Below are 25375 nucleotides of genomic sequence, written 5' to 3'. Positions count from 1 at the left end.
ACGTAATACATTCATTTAAAAACTAGAGTTTAATCAAGGTTGTAAGATCCGAACCGGTTTGACTGGGTAAACTCGGTTGAATCGGATTTGGTAGGTAAATCGGTTTGGAGATACTTAGAAAATAATATTGCTGAAACTCATTAAAAACTTGTTGAACCGTTAAACTGGAAAACCAATTACGGGTTAGAGGGTTTTACGGGTTAAAATTTCAGCCTTATTTTTTTAAGGAAATCTAAAATTAAGCTTTATTTTACTATTATTTTTCAATAACTCATTAACGAAATAATTACTATATAAGTTTTATGGGAAATGGAGAATTTATGTATTGCAAAAACTTTATTACTCTATCCTTAGTCATATTTTCAGTTTTTTCTCTTTTACTTTCAATTTATAATTCTGTACTTAAAATTTCTATTTTTTAATTTTATACTTGTAATTTCCAATTGAGTTTTTATCTTTTATTGCGTATATCCTATTCTCAATCTACAAAAGTGTATTATTAGAATTGGTTTTGTAATTTTAATTTATAAATTATTCTCTTAATCTCTTGGTGGATTTCAAGTTTCATATCAAATCTCCATAGAATATATCAATTAATTAAGGAATTGAGAGGAAAATTTTAATTCCAAATATTAAAGAATATTATTATAATTATTCGTATATATTTTTATTGATAATATTTAAATATGTTAAGAGGTTAAATAAAATTAAAAATCTTAATTTTTAGACGAACCAAAAAAAATATTAATTTTTAGAGAATCTTTTGAATTCCGATTCACCCTTGATTGAACCTTAAACTTCTAACCCTTTCTCTTTACGGTTTTTTTGAAGGGTTTAATTTTGACAACTATGAGTTTAATCAAAATTGGCTAAAAAGTTTGATTGCTTTCTGAAAAGTGTTTCGATAGCCCACTGAACTTGCATAAAATATTCAGTTAGCTCATTGAGCTTGCGTAAAATGCACGTCTTAGATTGTTATTAATAGATTAAAAATGAAGTTCTCATTTGCTCAGCTATAAATTTTGCCCTCTCTAATATTAGAGCGGCATATTGTTTTACTTTTTTTAAAGACATATGTAATACATCTTCCAGATTTAACTTTTTTTTTTTTTTTTGCAACCAAGTAATTAATTAATTACATTTTACGAAATTTCAGGGAACTATCGAAACACTTCAAAAATTCAGAGTGCCAATCAAACAAGTTCAAATGGACAAATGATATATTAAGCATCTTGTTTTATATATAAAAAAAGGCTTAATACATCATTTGCCCTCTAAACTTGACAAAAAAGTTTGATTGCTCCCTAAACTTTTAAAATATCTCGATAGCCCTCTTAACTTGTATAAAATATTAAGTTAGCCTCTTGAACTTGCATAAAATATAATCACTTGGTTGAAAAAAAAAGTAAGTTAAATACATAAGATGTATTGCACGTGTCTTAAAAAATATAAAACGACCAAGATCGGGGTATACAGTTCTAATATGAGAGAAGATAAATTTTATAGTTGAGCAAGTAATAACTTACTTTTTAATCTATTTTTGAATTATGTAATAACATTCTAACACGCGTTGAATACATCTTCGACATTTAATTTATTTTTTTACAACCGAGTGATCAATTGATTATTTTTTATGCAAGTTCATGAGGTTAGCTGAATAGTTTATGCAGGTTGAAGGAACTATCAGAACACTTTGAAAATTCAGAGGACCAATCAATTTTTTTTTTTGAATAAAATTAGGAGGCAAATAATATATTAAGCCTTTTATATATAAAAATGGGATGGATGCGCATGCTTACAACTGCATTCATCACCACACTTCCATTCTGTACATATGCTGTTGTATTGTATTATTGTTATTATTAGTATTTCTTCTTCTTCTCTTTAAACATATATATATTTTTATTTTTTCTTTCTTTTCTTTTGTATTCCGGCAGTCTTTGCTTTATCTGACTCCACCCATGTGGTGGTCAGTGGTGGTGGTCCACCACCGTTACTCCTCCTCCTCCTCTCTACTTTTTCATTTTTATTTCACAACTTCTGCTTTTTTTTCTTTACGATCCAACTTCGATTTCCGCGAAAGTAATTCCTCTCCATCCAAACACACCCCTCGTTTTTCTGACGTCATTCTTATCCTACGCACCCTTAACCTCTTCCGCTTACGTTAGTCTTTGTTGTCGGCTGCTGTACCCTCTAATTCCATCCCTGCGCATCCTCCGCGCACTCTAGATTCTTCTCTCTCATCGTTTTTTAGTGTAAACTACATAAATGACCACTCAATTTTAATTTATTAACATTATCACCACTTAACTTCAGAACCTCTACTAAAAATCACTGAAACCTCGGGTAAATTACATACGTGATGTACAACCTTTACCTGTTTTCACATTTTGGTGTACAACCAAAAATTTGTCACACTAATGTGTACAACCTCCTGGTGACCTCCCACTAAAGTGTACACCAGGTAAAAATGACCGGTCAACCCAGTCAACATACCAAATCATCAATTTTTAACCCATATTTTAATGAAATTTGAATCCACCCATCTTCTTCAACCTTATATGTTCTTTTTTATTTTCTCTCTCCTCCATTTTTATCAAATATCATTTCTCCCTCTAACTCTCCCCTCTCTCTCTAATTCTCTCTTTCTCTCTCTTACTAAACTTTCATTTTCGAAATACTAAACCTCTCAATCAAAAAAAAAAACTAAACCTCAAGTTAAGCAACGTTGGAGAATGATAACTTCATGCTTAACATTGGACAATTTTCTTCTGAGCAGATAAAATTGCTCTGCGCCTCTTCTCCCCCTTTCCTTCTTCCATTACCCAGTAGCAGTATTCTATGTGGAGCCAAACCCTAAATCGCTATTGATATCCACTGACCAGTGTTATAATCTTTACAGGTTTTGATTTAAAAATCCTCCACCAGAAAAGTTGTGTCTGTAATCAAATTAATTAGAAGATGAAGTTTTTTCAACTCTGTCATGCTCAATTAATTCTTTCCTTTGATTTTTCCCAATTTTAGAATCTATTTTCTTCTTCCGCTTTCGGCTAATAGGAATTAAGCTTTAGCTATTGAAATTGTCTTTCAGGTAATGTATCAAACATGTAATCTGCATAGCTTTTATGCTTTATTTTGTGTTTCAGAGAACTCAATTTATTTTTGTTTGGTTGAGATTAGGTTTTTCGTATGGGGATGTTGCAAATTTATGACTTGTGTTTTCATTGCCCATTAAGAATGTTGAGCTCTTGGTTAAGAAATTGTTGCTTTTGTTCTGTTTATTTAGGGTCAAAAATTGCTCTTGATTAGGTGAATTTTATTGTGAAACAAAGGGAATATTGCATAGAGTTATGCTCATGATTACAAGTGATATCACCATTTTGTTACTCTTGCTGCATTTAGTTTGAGAAGTTTGAGATATGGCCTCTACAAGAGGCTTCAAGTACCATACTCGGAAATTTGGTATATGAAGAAAGGGAGAGAGAAAGGGGGAATTAGAGAGAGAGAGAGAGAGGGGAGTTAGAGAGAGAAAGTGAAAATGAGAGAGATGAGAGTTAGAGGGAGAAATGATATTTGATAAAAATGGAGGAGAGAGAAAATAAAAAATAACATATAAGGTAGAAGAAGATGAGTGGGTGCAAATTTCATTAAATATGGGTTAAAAATTAATGATTTGGCATATTGACCGGGTTAACCGGACATTTTTACCTGGTGTACACTTTAGTGGGAGGTCACCAGAAAGTTGTACATTTTAGTGTGACAAATTTTTAGTTATACACCAAAGTGTGAAAACAGGTAAAGGTTGTATACCACGTATGTAATTTATCCCTGAAACCTCTACTAAATGACCACTCAATTCTATACTAACAATCATTCAATTCTGCTATTCATTGATACAAAAATCACAAATTTCACTAATTTAATAACATTTAATTCTACTTTGTAAAACATATAAATATAAAATTCTAAACAATACTGAAAAAAACTCAACGAATGACACTGAAATAATAATAACTAAAATTAAAATCTTATTAATAAGGGTTCTAATAATAATAATGAAAAAAATAATTATAAAAATAATAAATAATATATTGAATTGAATGCTACTAAACTGATTGATATTAAAATTATTTATACATATCTAAACTTGGTCATAAGGTTATTTTATTGTTATTTAGTTTTTTTTGAAAGATTTTGTTATTTAATTAAAAGAGATAAAAATAATTATTTAGAAAAATTTGTGCTCTCTAAAATAGAAAAATCGGTTCCAATTCTAATTCTAATATTAATAAATGACAAAATTAAGTAATTTTTATATTTAATTTTAAAATTGAATGGTTATAATTAAGTTGAGTGGTGATAATTTTGTTAAGATAAAATGTAATTTACTTCTATTTTTTAAAATTAAATGATGTTTTTTTATTAAAAAATAAATGAATTGATTATGTTTGAACCTACACGAAGAAAATGACAGACTCAAAAATAAAACATCCACTCCTTCTGCATCAGATTATATAATGACAAGATTCAAATAGCAATCACGGGCAAATTTGACACATTAAAAAATTCCGCTTCCACCGAGCTACACACCAATCAGTATCCCAACAGAGGTGAGAACTTGTCTATTAACATCACGAGCAATGATGCCAATACGAGTCTGCCAAGTCACTGGGTTTCAGGATACATCACAATTGAGCTTATATGTTCCAGGTGATGGGGCTGCCCATTGCACAACACTTTTTTTTTTATCGCTATTAGGTTTTCCTACGTCAGAATCTGCACGGACTGAAAAGTTGCTCGTTCGGTGGTTCCACTCCACCTGGAAATCCTCAGCCTTTGCCTGCATAACGAACAATGGTATGTGCTCGTCCTTATGGACCAAACTGTTTTGTTTGAACCAGACCCACTAGAGAGCCTAATTGTTGATCTTGCATAAAAAAAAATTCTACAATATATAATTGAACAATTCTTAAAAAAATTCTGCAACATATAATTAAACAATTCTTACATATCAGCATCGTGAACTTTGTCTAATCGAGTCAGCAACGACAACTTTCACCATAGATCCTTCATTCTTGGACATTTGAGAAGGGCATGTTTAACATCTTCCAAACTCTGACCACAACACCTGCAAGAGTTATCCAAGTACAATCCTCTTTTTTATAAATTCACAGTTACGTAAATATAAATTTTTTAATATAAAAATTTAATTGGTTATTAATGGTAAATATCAACTAAATTTAATAATGTAATTTAATAACAAAGTATGTCCTATATATATATATATATATATATTTACAAATTTTTAAAACACATGCATATATGCATATGTTCGAAATTCAAGTCACATTCATTTTTTTTTTTACCTTTCCCATTCTTTTATGGCAAGTTAGTTACTAAATTGATACTTATACTTTGGACTAAATTAATTATATCAGTAGTCAATTTCAGGAGTTAAATTAATTCTTACTAATTCCGTTTTTGTTTCCGTCGCCAGCCACTACACGTGTCTTGAGTTGTCCCTTTCCACGTCACCACTGTATCCTTCTCTACTCCTACCTTTATCCCTTTCATCTCTCTCCCTCTCGTTTGGTTTCTGTCTTCTTCTCTATTTCTAGGGTTTCTCTTTCTTCTTTCGGGCTTCTTTCTTTCTTTCTTCTTTTTCAGCTGCTGGTTTACTTGAGGTACCTGATTCTTACCAACAATGGGGTCGATCCCCGATCCTGGCGAGTTAACGGAGTTGACTCAGCCTAGCTTCGACGAGTTTCAGCGTCAGACTTCTTTGATGACCAGCTGCACTCTTCTCTGGAAGGAGCTCTCTGACCACTTTTCCTCTCTTGAACATAACATCCAGAAGAAATCTGAAGCACTCAGGCATAAATTCCAGGCTTTGGACCATGAAACCAAGACATCCCTCGCCTCCCTCAAGAAGCGAGAGGTCACTATTGATGGCAGCGTCGAGATCGTGCTCGACCGTGTGGACGAACACAAGGAAGCTGCTCTTGATTCAATTGAGCGCCTCGATTCTGACCATCCTGATGGTGAGGTGGATGATGGTGATGGTTTCTTGCAGCTTCTCAGATCCTTCTGCTTGAAAATGAAGTCAAGGGAGTTCTGGAAATTTGTGATTACGAAGAAGAAGGAACTTGATGTGTTGAGGAGCCAGGTTCCGGCGGCTCTGGCTGAGTGCGTTGATCCTGCTAGGTTCGTCTTGGAAACTATTTCCGAGGTCTTTCCGGTGGATAAGAGGGGCGATAGGAGCGAGAAAGGGAATGACTTGGGATGGGCTTGTGTCCTGACCTTAGAGAGCTTGATTCCGGTGGTTGTGGACCCAGTGATAGGCAAGTCTAGGTTGCTTGTCACTCCAACCATCAAGGAGAGGGCAAAGGAGATTGCTGAGACTTGGAAGAGAAGTCTGGAAGAACGGGGTGGGATTGAGAATGTGAAAACCCCTGATGTTCATACCTTTTTACAGCATTTGGTCACTTTTGGAATTGTGAAGAAGGAGGATGTGGATTTGTACAGAAAGCTTGTGATTGGCTCTGCTTGGCGTAAACAGATGCCTAAGCTTGCCGTTTCACTTGGTTTGGGTGATAAAATGCCTGGTATGTCATTTCCCCTCTAAGTTCACTCTACTTTACTGTGGTGAACTGGTTTCTTATTTCTTAGTGCTAGAAAGTCTATTTTTTAAGAGCTAATTGTAGTATGAGAGACACCCAGACTTCTTTTAATTTGAAGTTTGCATCTGATATGTTTGCTTGTTGGAAACAGAGAAAGAAAAGGAAGAGGGAAATGTGAGTTTGGTTGATTAGGTTAATCTATGGCAATGCCACTGTCTCATCTTTAAGTATTTTGTCATATTTTTATAAGCATTGATAAGATATAATAGCTTTCTTTGTATGGAAAGTTGAATATCTTATGGTGAGGATAGCTTAATATGGCATTAATTTGAAGTTCAAGTACTCTGAAAGTCTCAATCTTTAAAGCTTGTTACTTGTAAATGCCAGCAATAAACAAGTGTAACTGTTTTGTTTAAAAAAAAAAAAAAAAAAACAAGTGTAACTGTGGGTTATTGTTTTGGCTGTTCCGACATATTTGGGTCATTGCATCTTCCAATCCATGGCTGTCTTTTTAAAGTTTCAGTTGGGTGACTTTGGAATATTTGCATAAACTGCAGTTTAATATTGTTATTTTGGTGGTTTCTGAGAGCTGTTGTCATTTGCAGATATGATTGAGGAGCTAATTAGTAGGGGACAACAGCTTGATGCAGTACATTTCACTTATGAAGTTGGTCTTGTAGATAAGTTCCCCCCAGTTCCATTGCTGAAAGCATTTTTGAAGGATGCGAGGAAGGCTGCAGCTTCCATTCTGGAGGATCCTGATAATACTGGCCGAGCTGCGGTAGCTTTCATTTTATTCATTATAAATATATATTTTGCTTACTCTTATAATTTGGTGCTAAATTTTCCGAGGAAGTTATTTTGATTAGGGGAGTTGCACATTGAATATCAGGTTTCTTCTCCTGTTCAAGCTGAAAATTTTGTTTTCTCCTTTCGTATTGGTGCAGTGCATGACACAAATAGTCATCAGCATTCATAAAAAGCTGCTGCGATTGATACCTATTTCCATCTAAAGCATATGTTCACAGGTTGAAATGTGTGGAAACTAGAACGTTATGTTATATTTCTCCTTATATGAAAGATGTCTTGGTATATCTAACATTTTTAGCATAGTCTTCAAAAGTGCAAGGAACATTGCATTATTCTATTTTACAAGTGATTTGAGATCTATTTGATTCTCTAATTTTCCAAAATTTAGTGTAACGTGTGTTCAGTGGGTGTTATAACGTGTAGTTGGTCTTAATGTTCGCAATGTTTTGCAAGCAATGTCTATAGTTTGCTACTGTCATTGTGAATTATAGAGCAATATAACTATAAGGTATTAAAGTTTAGTCTCACTGGATATTGAAACACATATGCTTTGTCTTAAAGAGTTGTTAGTTAATGGTGCTCTTGTAAAATCTTGGATATTGACACTGGTTTTGATTCCTTGTAAGATAAACAAATTGTACAGGAGTAAAGAAAAATTGAAATACAAGAGTGTTTAAAGGCAAAAGCAATGACAATATGAACCTTTTGGCTGTAATTACGCTGTACATTGTCGTCTTGTTGTTTGGGTTGCTTGGAAGAAAGGTGCTTTGGATGTATGTTTGTACATCTTGTTCTTATGTGAAGGAAACTCATCCAGTGCACTTGTTTACATTTTTTGTTCTTGTAGCAACTTGCTTCTAGAAAGGAACAGTCAGCACTCCGAGCCGTTATAAAGTGCATTGAAGAATACAAACTAGAGGTTCAATTCCCACCCGAGAACCTCAAGAAACGCCTTGAGCAGCTAGAGAAGACCAAGATTGAGAAGAAGAGGCCAGCTGCTGTGCCTGCCAACAAGAGGACGCGTGCCAGCAACGGTGGACCAATGCCTCCAGCCAAGGCAGGAAGATTGACAAATGCATATGTATCATCTTTCCCTGCCCCTCCCGCATTTGTTAGATCTCCCTCACACGCTCAGTACCCAACTGGCGTACCAGCATATGCATCTCCACCAGCTGTTTATGGCAGCAGGAGCCCTCCATCCCCATATGCATACTCACCCGAGGCTGCCCCTCCACCAATGGCCGCGTCATATCCAGGTGCTCCTTTGAGTTATCCTGCATACGCAGGATATGCTAATGGTTTCGCACCAGCTTATCAGACGGCTTACTACCGATAGACATAACTACTCATTGAAGATGATGGTAACCACTGATAATATGACCCAAAAATCTTATTTTGCTTTCTCAGTTGGCTTGTCTGTAATCACTAACCTTTTTAATGGTAGCGATGTGTGTGTTAATCATAACTGCTCTACTTCTTGCTTTGTATTGTAAGAAGTTTGTATTTCTAATGTTGATCAAAACTGTAGTACTAGGTGATTGTGAAAGTAATCCTGAAGGAAACATAACCAATGTCGAGGCACTGAAATTACAACTACTATTTCTAGGTTTAGCTTAAAAAAATGTTCCATCTTCTTTGCTGTTTTGTTCCATGTGAATTCTCTGCAGAGCTAATGCCATCAATCTTGTTTAATTCAATTGTTTTGGTTCATGAAAGACCCCTATTGTTCAAGCTAGATGGCATCCAATTCCCCGCAAGGGTGTCAAAATGAGTTTCGTATTATCTACAGAAATGATGATTGTTAACAAGATCGTGTCAAGTGGCTTGTCTTTATTAATCGTGTTATCGGGTGAGCTCTAATGTTAGATTGATATTTAATAATGTTTTGAATTTATATTGTATCTTTAGAGATAATGTGCAAGAAATAGTGTGACTTGGGCTTGTGTTCCCCAATGAAAATGCATCATATGATAGTGGTGGTATGCCTAAGTTGATGTGTCAGTTTTCTTCATAATTCAAATAATAAGAGAGTGAAAAATTGAAGATTGCTTAAAAAAACAAGAAAGGGACATGAAATCTTATCATATAAAAGATGTTGCCTAACAGTTCGTAAGGCACAATTTCTCTTTCAAATACTATTGGTGCATGTGGTATCATATGATCCACTTAAACTATTCCATATAAAATAGTAGAGAGAAAAGTTTGATGCTGATTTATTATTATTATTATTATTATTATTAATTTGATGTATTTATTAGAAATAATAATAAAAACTACTCTTACAGTTTAAATTTATTTTTGAACTTTATCATTTTAAATTTTGGGGTCAAAGAGTTCACGAATAATATACAAAGTCCTTACTTAATATAAAATTCAGTTTAAGAAACATTATTCTTTTATTTGTATTTAAATTTGTATATTTTTCAATAGTTCTAACTATAAAATTTTTATTTTAAGTTGTATAAATATATATTTATTTTGATAGTTTTATAAATATAATTTTAAATATAGGGTAGAAGCAATGTATGTGCTTTTCTAACTGGGTTTGTAATTCATAATTAGATAATTTAGTAAGCAATGTTTTAAAAAGTGTGATTGTAATTGATCAATGATGTAATATATCACATTGAAAGATTAAAAATTTAATTAATATATCAAATTAAAAGATTAAATAATTTAGTGAGCTTGTCATTTGCTCGTGTCTGATAAATTTATGTAATGTGATTTATTAGGGTTTTTTTTTTATGGTAATGAATAGAGTTCGCGCTCTTCTTTCTAACCTTATCAGCCCGAACCATATAGTTTTATATTTAAAAGATAAATAGTGGACAATATTGTTATTGCTCTTCTTCCTATTGAATAAAATCATCCCTTTCCATCTATATTCTTTACTATTTAAGTTTCTGCAGCTTACAATTGGTATAGAGTTATGAAAGGGGTCAAATTAGGTGTGTGAAATTAAGAGAGAGTGAGTTAAACAAAAATGTCAACTTCAGATAACTTCATGGAACCATCTATTCCGAAGTTCGATGGCCATTATGATTATTGGTCAATGACGATGGAAAACTTTCTGAGGAGCAAGTAGATGTGGAGCCTAGTGGACAAAGGAATTCCTGCAACTAGGGATGACAACAGGTAGGGTATCCGTGGATAGTGTCAATTCCAAATCGTTACCTGTTTATTTTTTAACTACCCGTACTCGTTCCATTACCATAACATGTATATCTTTTGCATCTCATACCTGTCCCATTTAATTCGCAGGTACCCTTACCCGTTAAGAATCAATAAACAAAACAAAAAACATTACAAATTTAGCAAATTATAAATTTAATAAATCATCAATCTAAAAATTGAACAAATTGAGCCATAATCAATAAGAATAAAATACCTTAGTTATATCATTCAATGGTTGAAGAATAAAAGGTTGGAGTTTAAATCTAACATCTTACATCTAAAAAACAATAATATTTTATAATATATATAAAAGAGTTATAGCATGTAACGGGTATCAGGCACCCTGGGGTATTCCCATACCCCTCCCATTGCCCTAACGGGTAATGATTTTGATTCCATACCTGTCCCGTATCCTTTTATACAGGGTACGAGTAGTCCCATTAGGATCAGATAGTACCGAGTATCCGCGGGTACAGTACCCATTGTCATCCCTACCTGCAGCTGCAATTGGGACGACGAAAGCTAGTGAAGCACAAAGAAAGACAGTGGAAGAGGCTAAACTCAATGATCTAAAGGTCAAGAATTTTATGTTCCAGGCCATTGATAGAGAAATTCTTGAAACAATACTTAACAAGAGGACGTCAAAAGCAATCTGGGATTCAATGAAACAAAAGTATCAAGGTTCTACGAAGGTGAAAAGGGCACAACTCCAAGCATTGAGAAAGGAATTTGAGTTGATTGCCGTGAAAGAAGGAGAGAAGATAGACAACTTATTAGGGAGAACTTTGACTATGGTGAAGAAAATGAGGTCAAATAGTGAGACAATGGAGCAAAGCACAACGGTGAGTAAGGTACTTAGATCATTGACTCCTAGATTTAATTACGTTGTTTGCTAAATAGAGGAGTCAAATGATCTAAGCACTTTGAGCATTGACGAAGTGCATGAGAGTCTTTTTATTCATGAACAAAGGATGTCGGGCTACCAAAAAGAGGAACAAGTGTTAAAAGTGGTTGCTGATGTTAGATCAAGTAGAGGAAGGGGTCGAAGTATGTTCAGAGGAGGATGTGGCAGAGGTAGAAAGAGACAACCCCTAAATAAAGCAGCCATATGGAAGAAGAAGACGAAGAACTTAGGACATTTCAATTCAAGTGTCTTGATTGGGATAAGAAAGCCAATTAGGCTGAATTGGAAGAAGAAGACGAAGAACTTCTGTTGATGTCCTACATAAAGTTTCACCAAGCAAAGAGAGAAGAAGTTTGGTTTCTTGATTCAGGCCGCAGTAACCATATGACTAGGAACAAAGTATGGTTCTCAAATTTAGAAGATTACAAGCATATAGTAAAACTTGACAATGATACAAGAATGACAGTAGTAGTAAAAGTAATCATAAGGGTACAAAAAAATGGCATAATCCAGGTTATATATGATGTTTACTATATTTCTGAGCTTAAAAATAAATTGTTAAGCATATGACAGCTTCAAGAGAAGGGGTTGACCATTTTAATTTAAGATGGAGGTTGTAAGGTGTTCCACTCTAAAAGGGAATTAATTATGCAAACTGATATGAATGGAAATTGAATGTTTTATTTGCTTGCTAATGACCGTTAACGATCTGAAATGAAAATATTCAAGAATTAAAGCTATTTAAAACGACATTTATCATGAAATTACATTTTTATTTTCCCAAATCACGATATATGGCCATTTGTCTCTCTAAAATCTCTTAAAACAAACAACACTTAAATGATTTGAATGCGAACATTTTGAAGAATTAAAATTTCTTAGAATATCATTAATTGTTGGAATTTTTCATTTTTGAGGTCGTCAACTGTCATTTTGAAGCTTTGATTGAAGTTTAGTGCTCATAATGTTAGAAAATGTAAAATTGAATGACTTTTATGGTATGTTTTAAAATTTAGTGGTCATACTGTAAAAATGAGTAAAGTTCAGTAACCATGGGTTTAATTTACCCAAATAATAAGTAATGTTAATTTTTAATCCCAAGTTTCTCCTCAATTTGACCATTTTCCTTCTATTTTCTGTAAAATCCCTAAAATGTTCCCTTTTTTTTTGTTGTTGGTCGTCATCGTTTGCATCACCGGACGGATGTGGTGGAACTGAAGGGCACATATATCTACTTCAGCTCGTTTATCTCAATGTGTGGCATGGAAATTTATAGCGGCTTTATCAGGATCTTTGACATTGCCTACCATATGTTTGATGTTTTACCCAACTCAACCGAATTCTCATTGCTTCCTTTGATTTTCCAAGGAAATCCACTAGTTTCTCGTCGCAACTGAGTCACCCGTGTCCTCTCAAGAGTATTTACTTCCTGGCCCTGCTCAATGGTTTTAGCTATTATTGATAACTGCAAAAACTTCAGTTAATGAGAGACAAAAGCATTGTGTTTCTAATTATGTTAGCAACATTCATCTTTGTCCATTGTGCAGTGCAGGGATCATAGACCATTTTTGGATCGTTATGATATTGAGCGTTCGATTCATGCTTGGAATATATAGGTGAGGAAATTGAAGAAGCACAACACAACAACATACTAGTTAGAACATTGAGAGGATCTGAGAGGATCGGGAAGGACGCACCTTGGGATACCAGTTATGGTGCTCACAATAAACGCTGGGGAGCCAAGTGCAACGCCGATAGCTGCCGAAAGCATCTAAGTAGCAAGCCTATCCCCCAAGATAACGACTTTCGCATAACCAAGAGAGCGGGGATGGAGTAACACAGAAGCATTTCAGGAGTAGGTTGATGATGTAGTATCTTGACAGGGTTCCTCTAGTTTTGACAAGAAATCCTCAAAGAGGAATGTAAAAGAATTCCAATTTTTTTTAGCATAAGATGGATGCCTGCCTCTGATGATGTTGAGAAAAAGGTTACAACACATCAAAAGCCTCCATCCGTGGGGCAACGAGCGAAGTGATGGCTGTTGCACAATCGTTATCCAAAGACATAAAATTTGCTCTGATCTCAACAAGGAACACGCACTGCTTGTGCTGCGATAGGAGCATTGAAAGATGATATTCACAATGTGATTTACACACCAAGGAAAAGGGAGAGAATAGAGAGGCTAAGCTTCAATCTATCATTGATAATGGCATTAATGAGAAACTGAAGCTTACGCCAAGGCTGCTGGTTTCCCATGACATCTTGGATTGGAGCTTAGGTTTACCTCTTTTCCTTGCTGTGTATTTTGATAATCACTTTTAAGGCCCTTGTTTATGGCTATGTATTCAATTTCACATCCTTAATTTCTTGAAATTGATGTTAATTAGCCTCTTAAGCCCTAAGAATAACCCTGTAAGCTCTACATAGTTTGTTCTTGTACCTATAAAATCGTGCTATGTTAAACACTAACATTTTGTAGATGAAGCAATTTCAAACTCCATTACCGCACTTCTAATAGAATCTCATTTGTCATCAATTTGGCTATATGTATACGCGTCATCTAAGCTCTACTAGCGTCTAGTCAGTATTAATATTGCACTGTTTTATACATAGGGTTGAAATTTGTTCTCTCCTAAAGACTACTCCATTTCTGGAGCCTATTCAAGTGCTATCATTTCCCAATTTTGTCCATACCACATACAATAAAACCAGAAACTAGCTAATGTATTCATTCAACATCTCCATGATTCAAAAACTCTAGTTAAAAATCACAATTTTATAAAGTGAAAACAAGAAGGAAAAACTCAGTCAGTCAGTCATTAGCAGTAGCAAGTTGCAAAGCCAACAAATCTTCTTCAGGAATAGTCCTAATATGACAATCAGACCTTGGATAAGAAGCACAGAGCAGTGCATAGCCACGCTCTACAACATCATCACTAAGCATACCTTCACTCTGATCAACGGTGCCTGTCAATAGCTTAGCAGGGCAAGTCATGCATACCCCAAGCCTGCAATCATGAGGCACAGATATTCCAGAATCCAATGCCTTTGATAGAATGTCTTCATCTTCTTCAACCTCCATCTCTGTTGTTTGACCTTCATGCTCAATCACCACTTTGTAAGACCTGATTACTAAGCTCTTCTTCAATGATCTTGATCTTGATCTTATGATTTTGTTGTAGTTGAGTTTGAAGGAAGATAGTTTTGTGGGTAAGTTTTGTTTTGTGAGACTCAAGGAAGGAGATGGAGTGAAATTAAGAGCTGCTGCCATGGCTTTTTCTTTCAGCTGGGAAATGTGGGGAAGCTATTTTTTGGAGTTGTGGTTATTGATAGGATAAGGTTTTCCTCTCTTTGCCTTTTGGGCCCTTTTCTAGCAGACTATAATAATATAATTGTTCTGAACAAATTTTGATTCTCTATGTATGTTATTTTGGGTAAAATATAAATTTTATTTATCAGTGGTTTTTAAATTTTCAATAAAATTTATTATTTATTTTTTAAAATTAAAAAGTGTTGTAGAATTAAGCGTTTGTTTTTGGTTTGTTACACTACGAGTATCTATTTGCAAAAACATCCAAACCACGGGTATTTATTTGCGAAAATATCAAAACCACATGTACCTATTTACAAAAACACACAAACCACAGCAATTTATTTAAAATGAACTATTAAATTACCCTCTGCCACATCGCCAATACAGATGCCATCATCATCCGTTTTTCGCGTTTTTGAAAAATATAGCATACCACAGATATTTAGCCCAATAATTTTTTGAGGCCTATAGATCGAGGTCGGAAACCTATCCTCAGCGCCTCTGTTCGACAAAAGGAAACGACGCCGTTTCAATTAATGAAATAGAACTAAAACTTAGGAAGCTCCGTCTGTCAACTGCTCGATTTCTTCTCCAGCTCTTGAGTCTGATCCCCTTCCTCAACACCGACGGTGACCTGGACTCAACCCCGACGTCATCGTCCACCCGGACTAAGCTAGTCGCCACCGCCGCTGCTCCCACAATCTGTATTCTTCGCCGGAATTGATCTTCAGGTAGGTTAGTTTAGTTGATTTGTATTTTGAATCCCTAGCCTAGGTTTGTATATATATGATGTATCTTTTAATTTGTGTTTCAATAGGTTTTTCTTTCAATTTCACTTGATTGATTAACTGCTGATTAGGTGTGAATAGAATTGAAAGGATTAGCACTTTGTTGTTTTCGTTTTAGTTATTGAATTATGGAAAGTAGAAAAAAATCTGCTCAGAATTGAAAGGGTTAGCATGCTGATAAATTGTCAAAAAGATTAGTATATTTTATTTTCATTGTTGTTGAAATGGAAAGTATAAAAATTTCAGGTGGAAGAAGTTGTGGAATAAGTTTCAATAAAGGTTCTTAAGTCCATTCCATTGAATTTCAGGGGGCTATGAGTTTTTGGATATTTTTGGATATATTATTCTTATATTTATTAGTGTTATAAAATTTTTGTTGTTAAAAATTTGAGTCCCGGGTCAACCAGGATCCTAGTTCCGCCACTGAGAATAAGGGTACCCAATTTTTAAATTTATATGGTTCTATGCAGTACATGGTCTAGAGCTAGGATTTCCTGATTAATATGAAATTTCCAGAACACAGTAACACTAATCATGTTAAGCTAGAAGGATTGCTGGACCTTAATTTCTTTATATATATATTACACTAGCAAAACTGAATCTTTTTATTAAATATAGAAGTAGTATGATTTTTTGGGTTTATTGAGTATATCTAATGTTTACTTTCTGTCTGTTTGTTAAAAAATGCATCAGAGATATTTTGGGGATCTGAAGAAATATTGATCATTTGGACCTTCCAGGTTTTTGATGTTTTATCCAACTGAGACTGAGTATCTCAACTCTACGTTTTGATTTGGCTATTCTAAATGGCTTTGCTTCTCTTGAAGAAACCCACTAGTTTATCATCCCTCATCTCAAGAGTCTTTACTTTCTGCTCAAAGACTTCCTCTAGTATTGGTAACACAGCTCCAGAAACTTCAGTTTTTGTGAGACAAAAGCATTGTGGCAATTCTGTTAGTAATATTCATCTTTCTCCATTGTTCAGCGATCAGAGACCATTTTTGGATAATTATGATATTGAGGTCGTGGATAATGAGACTTGGCAGGTTAAAACAGGTTTACTTCATGCTTGGAATGGATTAGAAAGGGAAAAGGAAGAATTACAACAACATGATGCTAGTGAAGCATTTAACAAAAATGTTGATGATGTAGCATCTTCGCAGGGTGTCTCTGATTTTGACGAGATTGATAATATGAGAGTTCGAGGCCATCTTTTTTATAAGCTTGACAGGGACTCCAAAGAATATGAAGAGTACAGTTATGACTTTCACCGGAAGAAATCATCGAAGAGGAATGTAAGGAAGGATGATGATCTTAAAGAAAACAAAAAGAAGGAAAGCCAAGTTGAAAAGCTTCCCCAGATAGTGAGAAATGGTAAGGCTTATTCTTTGCATCTGCAGAAGATGGAGGGTCATGATGATGTTGAGAAAAAGAAGGTTAGAAAACCAACTTACAATCAGCTTACTGGGCCTTATCATGAACCATTCTGCTTGGATGTTTACATATCAAAAGCTTCTGTTCGTGCGTGCATTGTTCACCGTGCCACAAGCAAGGTGGTGGCTGTTGCACATTCAATATCCAAGGACATAAAATTTGATCTGATCTCAACAAGGAATGCGACTGCTTGTGCTGCAGTGGGATCAATTCTAGCGCAAAGAGCCTTAGAAGATGATATTCATGATGTGATTTACACACCAAGGAAAGGGGAGAGGTTAGAGGGTAAGCTTCAGGTTGTGCTTCAGTCTATTATTGATAATGGCATTAATGTGAAAGTGAAGTTTAAGCAAAGGAACCGTAAGAAGGTTCGTTTACCCTGAGATCTTGGAGCTCGCTTAGCTATTTGGCTGTGTATTGACTCTCATCATCAAGAGAAGGCTTACTTGTAAGTTCTTGAACCCATAATATTATTGCATTTTGACTGTGACATAGATTCTGTAGGTAACATCCTTTTCGCCTTTTTTCGGTTCTTCTGAAATCCGTATCCATTTTCATTTCACCTCTATTGCAGTTGGGAATATCATGCAATGCTGCTACAAGAACTGCAATTAAGATTCCAAAGAGGCCAGAGAATGGTGGAAAATTGATTTGTAAGTTTGATAATCTACGCCCTTCCAGTTTTTAATGGTAAACATCCTAATATCATCATTTACGGGTTTGATTTCTTGGTTATAATTGATACTGCTGCTTCTGCATCTACCATCTGTAATTGTGTACTGGTTATTTTTCCAAGCTTTGAATAGAGATGTCTTTCCTCTTTGCTGTTTGATTCAATGAGAAGAGAGGCTAAGACATGACAATTACACCTTGAGCTATGCACTGATTATTCGGAAAACTGATTTGTGATCCTCGACCGGGGTTGCACTTCAGTTGGGACAATACTAGCATTAATATTAACTGAAATTGTAGAATCACTTGACTTGAAAGAGTGATTCTTTTCTCTCTGTTAATGGATGAACGTATTGAATCCCTTGTGAGTTATGGGTTCACTCAGCTTCCTTCTTGGCCTCTGATTCCGTGCGCTCATGGCTCTCCTCCGTAACTAGGGGTGACAGTGTTGTGTTCCTGTCATATCAATTATTCGATTAGTATCAAATGAGTCAACCTTAAGCCAACCCAATGATTTTTTATGTCATTGTCAACCTAATCGGGTTAGTGTTGATTTCTTGTCGGTCGTAGTTTTACAATGTAGCTATGTTAATCGTGACATTTAAAAATATATGAGGATATAGTAATATCTCTAAATATTTTATATCATTTTTGGATTATCAAGTTAACCATAATCATTCAAAAAGTTCACTAATACAATATAGAGTTCGAATAATATGTTTGCAGGTCACATAGTTACTATCTCTAATAAAGAAGGCATGTAAAAATATGAAAAGTTCGAGCCGTGTGTGTTTGCAAGTAATAATTGTAATTTTATTACTTTTATTAATTAAGTAAGTTGATATGTTGAGAGAATATGATATTAATTTCAAATACTGGGGTCATTTAATATTATTTTCGAGTGAGCATGTCAATCTCAATTCAAAAATTTACATACCAATTTTGTGTCAATTCAAAAATGACAAATAGAGTTTTGCTAGTTGTTAGTTTATTATCTTTTTTTGTTTGTTTGGTGTAAATCTATGGTAAACTTTAGCTGATTACAAATAAAGATATTGGTATTTATTAATATATAAAAATATGATTAAAACAATGAAAGTACTTTTAGGTCTTCTTTGTTAATACATAAATAAAAATTAAAGAAAAAACAAGCACTTTGCCTAAATTTCTTTTGTAGCTACGCAACGCAAATACAACATAAACAATTTTATTTTGATATTGCGACAATTATTTAGACACTGTCCCTGATATTTTCATCGTTCATTTAAAATGTTAATTAAATGCCCTTTTGATACAACTCTGAAAGTAAGAATGGGTACGATTGAAAAATCTTTTTAGATTTGCACCATGAAATTCTGCTTGATGATTCTTTATATTGCGGTAGGACATCAGATATTCTGCTTAATTATATTGATGATTCTTTATCTAAGCATAAAGAATCTAAGCAGAAAAATATATGCATTAATAATTGTTAACTTAAAATAAATAAGTTTAATGAATAAGAACATAGCTTTTACAATTTCTATTTTCTTCAGTGACTGAAAACAAATCACAAACTCTGCACAATAAATTTCTTCCTTGGATCTCTAGATGTGACAAGATGGAGAAAGAAAAGAGTGTATGAAACTGTTATCTTTTGTAGGCATAAAAGTTTTTTTTGATTCTTGTAGTATTTAAAATTTTGTTATTTGCCTTTTATATAATCATTTTTTTTATTTATTAAAAGCTGGAACAAGGAGGAACAGCCCTAGACATCCCCACTTTGTTGGCACCCCCGGAAACTGACCACCCCGCCCAAACCGATAAGGGTTAAGGTGCAAAAATACTCCTAACGTTTCGGGTCAGGAGCAATTTTACCCTTAACGTAAAAAATGGTGCAATTTTACCCTTAACGTTTGTAGTCAGGAGCAATTTTACCCCTAACGTTTGTAATTTGGGTCAATTTCAGACACTATTATAAAACACATATATTTTTGTTCTTTATTTTGCACCAATTGCATATCAATTCGTTCTAAAAAGAGGATTTCATGTTTTTTATAATTTAATAATAGAATTGGAGATTAATATTTATAAATTTGGTGAATTTTTTGATTTTTTTTTGTCTAATTCGTACAAAAGATAATATATATTTTTATTTTTTTTGACATCCCAACATATGTTTTTTATTTCTTACTGATAAAATGACGCACATGTGAAGTGTAGATGACTAGATTCATGACCGAGAAGACAGTTTGATGAATTATTTCTCAAATTGACCCAAATTATCAACGTTAGGGGTAAACTTGCTATTGGCTTCCAACGTTAAGGGTAAAATTGCACCATTTTAGACGTTAGGGGTAAAATTGCTCCTGACCCAAAACATTAGGGGTATCTTTGCACCTTAACCCAACCGATAAACAAAGAAAAAGTTCTTACAGGAGGAGGCAAAATAAAGAAAAGAAAATTGTGGGGCGTTACAAATATCACTTAAAATAAAATGGGATAAGGTACCAAAATAGGCCTAAAGTTTTTGGGGAAATATCAATTTAGGCTTAACGTTCAAAATAGCACCAATATAGGCTTAACGTTTACAATATAATATTAATTTAGACTAATCGTTTACAATATAGCATCAATTTAGGTCTCACGTACAAAATAGCACCAATATATGCTTAACGTTTACAAAATAATACGAATTTAAGCTTAACGTTTACAAAATATATACAATTTAAGCTAAATATCATAATTAAATTAATCATATTATATTTTTTCCCAATTAACTTTATATCTTATCTTTTTATTTAGTTCTATATTCTTATTTATTATAATACAATTAATTAGTATTCTTGTCCATTAAGATCTTATATTTGTTTTCATCAATGATTCCATGACTACTAAATTTCATTGCTCATGTAATATATGCAAACTAAAAGCAATTGAATATCCACAATATTTCGAACACTGACATATATCAACATTATTTTAACTAGTGTTCGAAATATTGTGGATATTCAATTACTTTTAGTTTGCATATCTTACATGAGCCATGTAATTTATGAGTTATGGAATGGTTGATGAAAAACAAATATAAGGTTTTAATGGGCAATGATACTAATTAATTGTATTATAAGAAAATAGAACTAAATAAAAAGATAACATATAAAGTTAATAGGAGAAGAATATAATATGGTTAATTTAATTGTGACGTTTAGCTTAAATTGGATATATTTTGTAAACGTTAAGTTTAAATTCGTATTATTGTGTAAACGTTAAGCCTATATTGGTGTTATTTTATACGTTGAGCCTAAATTAGTATTTCCTCAAAAACCGTAGACCTATTTTGATACCTTATCCCAAATAAAATCATGGCGGAAAGCAGGGGCAGAGATCCACCATCGCAAGCAGTTGGACAAGACACTAGTCTGCGGCGCGATTTTCCTCTTTGTATATGTGTGAAACTGCAATTTTCATCCTGGAACACTGATGCAAGCATTTCAGCCATTTTTGCCTCTTATATAATCATTTGGTAACATTTATTTCTATAATAACATTTAATCTATTTTGGATTAAAATTTTGTTAATTCTTATTACATAATATAAATTTTTTGAAGTAATTTTGTTAGTTCTTTTTACGTGATACAATAAGGCTTTAATTAATTAATTTAAAAGCAGAGGTAGTAATTATGGAGGAGTAACCATTCTCAAAAAAAAAAAAAAAAAAAAAAAAAATAAAATAAATATGGAGGAGTGAGTACTGAGGAAAACTGTGTTGATTCTCGAGTACGTCCTCAACAGTGGAATGGGCTTCAAGGCCCAAGTTGATAACAAGATATCCCGGTGTAAAAAACCCAATCAATTAATTTTTGGGAAATTTAGAAATTCGCTTTTAAAATATAAACCCTAAAAATTAATTTATAAATTTTAGATGCTGAAATATAATTTTGAATTCCTAATTTATAAATAGGGAAAAGTATTAAAAAAATATTTTTATTTGTTCAATTTGCAAATAGATGCATGTGGATTAAAGTTGCAAATTAACATTTTATTTATAAAACAAAGTATTACAATTATACAGTTAAGTTTAAATTACAACTAAAGATATTTTTATCTTAAAAAAATTATTCTTACATATCAACAAAACATAACCTCCAAAGAACAACTTCATAAATTGAGTATTACAGTGACTTGGGTTAGGTTTCCGGGCCTCCCTATAGAGTATTACAGTGAAAGCTTTCTCAATAAAATAGGAGGTCAGGTTGGGAAGGTTCATCATGTGGATAAAACTACGGTTGGAGCTATTAGAGGTAAGTTTGCAAGGGTTTGTATTGATGTTGATCTTGCAAAACCCCTGTTATCAAAATTCTGTGTTCAAAACAAGGTGTACCTTATTGAATATGAAGGGTTACATAATATTTGTTATGATTGTGGTATGTATGGTCATACTAGGGAGGGATGCCCTAAGAGGGAGAAGGTGTTAGAAGAGGAAGCTGAGGGTAATATCGGAAGAACCGAAGGGATCCAAGGTGATGGGGGGAATTTTGGTCCCTGGATGGTCGCGAAGAGGCCTGCTAGACGAAGGACTCAGCCTTCAGTTGTTCAAAATCGTCCCCCAGATATTAACCCTAATATAAAGACTATCCTTCCTAATCCTACTGCTAATCCTAGTATCAAAGAGAAACCTAACCCCAAAATGAAAGGGGATTCTAGGGCTGCGTCAGGTATCATTTCAGGTTCCAGATTTGGGGCCCTGACTATTGAGGAAGTACAAGATTCTGGCCAGGTTGACGAGCAGATTGATCAAAGCATGCCCGGATTAGAATCTATAGAACCATCAGTTAAGGTGATTGAAACTGTTAACCCCCTTTTTGTCTCCAAAGGCGAATCCCAGGTGGGATCCCAGACTTTAGCTTATCAAGTGAAGAAAAAGATGAATGAGGTTAGTATTCCTAATCAGGGTGGTGACCCTGGTATTGGGAAGACTATGGGAGTGAACAAAACTAGTATGAAAAAGCTAAAAGGGAAGCAAAAAGGTGGCCATAATTCTTTGGTTTTACCAGATAAGAGAGGGCACGCGGGTACCTCGGCAAGGCTCTCAGTAGCCCCTAATAAATACCTGGCTTAGGGTTGTGGGTGCGGTTAGTTGTCCTCCTTTCTATGGATTTGTTGTTTTGGAATGTTAGAGGTGCGGCTAGCAAGGCTACCCGTATCCATGTTAATGATCTAATTAAACATTTTAATCCGTCTTGTTTTGCTTTAATGGAAACTAAGATTAGTGGAGATAAAGCAGATGAGGTGGTTAAAAAGTTTAGGAACTGGAACTGTGTTAGATCGGAGGCTACTGGCCGGGCTAGTGGGATTTGGCTTTTCGGGAAGCCAGATCGGGTTCATTTCGATATTATTAGCATGGATAAGCAGTTTATTCATTGCAAAGTGAGTGTTTCCGGTAATAAACCTTTTTTTATTACCCTGGTGTAGGCTGACCCTATTTTGGCCAATCGAAAACGGCTTTGGGAGGTTCTTTACTCTATGAGTGTCAACATATCTGAGCCTTGGTTTGTGGCTGGTGACTTTAATGATATTGCTCTTATGAGTGATCAGATAGGGGGTTCGCATCATTATGTTAATCGGTGCCTTCACCACAAGAATAGTATGGATTTATGTGGGCTTTCTGATCTTGGGGCCTCCGGTCATAAGTTCACTTGGAAGCGCAATAGTACCTTTGTTCGTTTGGATAAGGTTTATGCTAATGTTTTAGCTCAGACTACTTTCCCTGAGGTTTCTGTGTTAAATCTCATGTTCCGTCATTCGGATCACTGTCCTATATTGGTTAGGCTGATGAGAGGCAATCGTCCTAGGGGTGAGAGACCGTTCCGTTAAAGGTTGGCTTGGGAATCTCATCCTAAGTTTAAGGAATTCGTTCATGATAATTGGAAACCTCACTCGAATGTCCTTCAAGCTGCTGAAGGATTCAGGAATAATGTGCTGGGGTGGAATAGAAATGTCTTTGGGCATATTATTAGGAGGAAGAATAAATTATTGAATAGAATGGAGGGTATTCAGCGTAGGTTGGAGGTTAGGTTTGATCACGGTTTGAATGGCCTTCTCAGAACCCTTCAGAAGGAGCTGGAAGCTGTGCTCAGGCAGGAGGAGCTTATTTGGTTTCAAAAATCTAGGAAGTCCTGGATCAGAGATGGGGATCGGAATACCAGGTATTTTCATCTCTCTACCATTATTAGAAGGCAGAGGAATAGAATTGATGCTATTAAGAACTCTAATGGTGATTGGATGTATGAGGATGAGGATATTCGGAGATTGGCCCTGGAGTTCTATAAGGATCTGTTTAAAGAGGAGCCTGTTCATCTGGAGAGGGCTCACTCTGTTGCTTCCTTTCCTATGGTTGGAGAGGATAGCATTCTGGATGCCTTCCACCCTATTTCCCTAAAAGAAATTGACCATGCCATTTTTAGTATTGGGGCTACTAAAGCTCCTGGGATTGATGGTCTGCCTGCTGGTTTTTACCATAAGCACTGGGAGGTTGTGAAGGAAGGTATCTACAACTTTATCATAGGTGTTTTTAATGGTTCTCAGGATATAGAGCTGGTGAATAGAACCTTTCTGGTTCTGATTCCTAAAATTGAGAAGCCTTCTTCCTTTTTGCATATGAGGCCTATCAGTCTTTGTAATGTTCTTTATAAGACTGTTACAAAGATTATGGCTAATAGAATCCGCTGCATTCTTCCTGAGATCATCTGTCAGAATCAGGGTAGTTTTGTGCCTGGTAGACAAATGATGGATAATGTGGTGATTGCCCAAGAGATGGTCCACACTATGAAGATCAGGAAGGGGAAGAAAGGCATTGTGGCTCTTAAGTTGGACTTGGAGAAAGCCTATGATCGCATCAACTAGAGTTTCCTGATGGAGAGTCTGGAGAGAGCGAGGATCCCTGACAGTTGGAGAAGGTTAATTAAGGTTTGTATCTCTTCTCCTGTTTTTCAAGTTATGATTAATGGGGATATGTCGGAGGAATTCTCTCCGGGCCGGGGTATCCGTCAAGGGGACCCAATGAGCCCCTTCCTTTTCGTTATTGCAATGGAGAGGTTGTCTCATCTGATCCAAGATGTTGTTGATAATGGGAGTTTCCACCCAGTGGCTATCAATAGTTTCTGTCCCCAGGTTACTCACTTATTCTTTTCAGATGATGTTCTGATCTTTCTGGAAGGTAATGAGGAGCAGTTGAGTATTATTATGGATATTCTTGATTGTTTCTGTTCGGCCTCTAGTCAGAAGCTTAATGTCCAAAAGTCTAGGATGATGTGCTCTAAAAATATGAACCAGAGAGTCTGTAAAAGGTTAAGTGATCTGTCGGGTATTCCTCTGACTAGCTCTTTTGGAAAGTATCTAGGTATTCCCCTCCACAGTGAGAGAGTGTCTAAGGTGTCTTTTAAAGATACTTTGGATAAAGCAAATGTGAAGTGTGCCACATGGAAAGCTAAGACTCTCTCTCGCTGGCCGTCTTACGTTAATTCAATCTGTTAATTGTGCGACTCCCAATCACATTATGCAGGCTTGTCATCTTCCTGAACCTGTGCTTAAAGATCTTGATAAAATTAACCGTAGGTTCCTGTGGGGGGAAGCTGGGGAGGGGAGAAAGATCCATCTTGTTCCTTGGAGTGAGGTTTGT

The 25375-nt window shown here is 34.9% G+C and overlaps 3 protein-coding genes and 1 long non-coding RNA gene across 7 annotated transcripts; 2 read left to right on the top strand and 2 right to left on the bottom strand.

The window, feature by feature from the left end:
* Positions 1 to 4503: 4503 nt before the first annotated feature.
* On the bottom strand, positions 4504 to 5594 carry LOC136219731 (uncharacterized). The gene is made up of 3 exons (XR_010684251.1): positions 5471 to 5594; positions 5009 to 5128; positions 4504 to 4927 (listed from the first exon to the last, which is right to left on the bottom strand). It is a non-coding gene; the product is annotated as an uncharacterized lncRNA (long non-coding RNA).
* On the top strand, positions 5589 to 8960 carry LOC136219730 (FRIGIDA-like protein 4a). The gene is made up of 3 exons (XM_066007229.1): positions 5589 to 6605; positions 7226 to 7401; positions 8278 to 8960. Exons 1-3 carry the CDS (start codon positions 5705 to 5707, stop codon positions 8764 to 8766), a joined length of 1566 nt encoding a protein of 521 aa, XP_065863301.1. The 5' UTR covers positions 5589 to 5704; the 3' UTR covers positions 8767 to 8960.
* Positions 8961 to 14213: 5253 nt separating this feature from the next.
* LOC136219729 (ferredoxin C 1, chloroplastic) lies at positions 14214 to 14883 on the bottom strand. The gene has a single exon (XM_066007228.1). It carries the CDS (start codon positions 14777 to 14779, stop codon positions 14321 to 14323), a length of 459 nt encoding a protein of 152 aa, XP_065863300.1. The 5' UTR covers positions 14780 to 14883; the 3' UTR covers positions 14214 to 14320.
* Positions 14884 to 15267: 384 nt separating this feature from the next.
* Positions 15268 to 19694, top strand: LOC136219728 (uncharacterized). Of its 4 annotated transcripts, none has more exons than XM_066007227.1 (4): positions 15269 to 15552; positions 16303 to 17491; positions 17618 to 17696; positions 19442 to 19694. In XM_066007227.1, the coding sequence occupies exon 2, from the start codon at positions 16416 to 16418 to the stop codon at positions 17424 to 17426; it is 1011 nt and encodes a 336-aa protein (XP_065863299.1). In that variant the 5' UTR covers positions 15269 to 15552; positions 16303 to 16415; the 3' UTR covers positions 17427 to 17491; positions 17618 to 17696; positions 19442 to 19694. The 4 variants fall into 4 exon arrangements, with proteins under 4 accessions (XP_065863297.1, XP_065863299.1, XP_065863298.1 ...); XM_066007226.1 differs by lacking the exon at positions 19442 to 19694 and adding an exon at positions 18442 to 18625; XM_066007225.1 differs by lacking the exon at positions 19442 to 19694 and having other exon boundaries at positions 15268 to 15552; positions 16350 to 17491; positions 17618 to 17865.
* Positions 19695 to 25375: the final 5681 nt, after the last annotated feature.

This window comes from Euphorbia lathyris, chromosome 2 (genome assembly GCF_963576675.1).
Source record: "Euphorbia lathyris chromosome 2, ddEupLath1.1, whole genome shotgun sequence".
Lineage (NCBI taxonomy): Eukaryota > Viridiplantae > Streptophyta > Magnoliopsida > Malpighiales > Euphorbiaceae > Euphorbia > Euphorbia lathyris.
The sequence above is the reverse complement of the archived record's forward strand: the minus strand, read 5'-3'. Positions and strand labels throughout refer to the sequence as shown.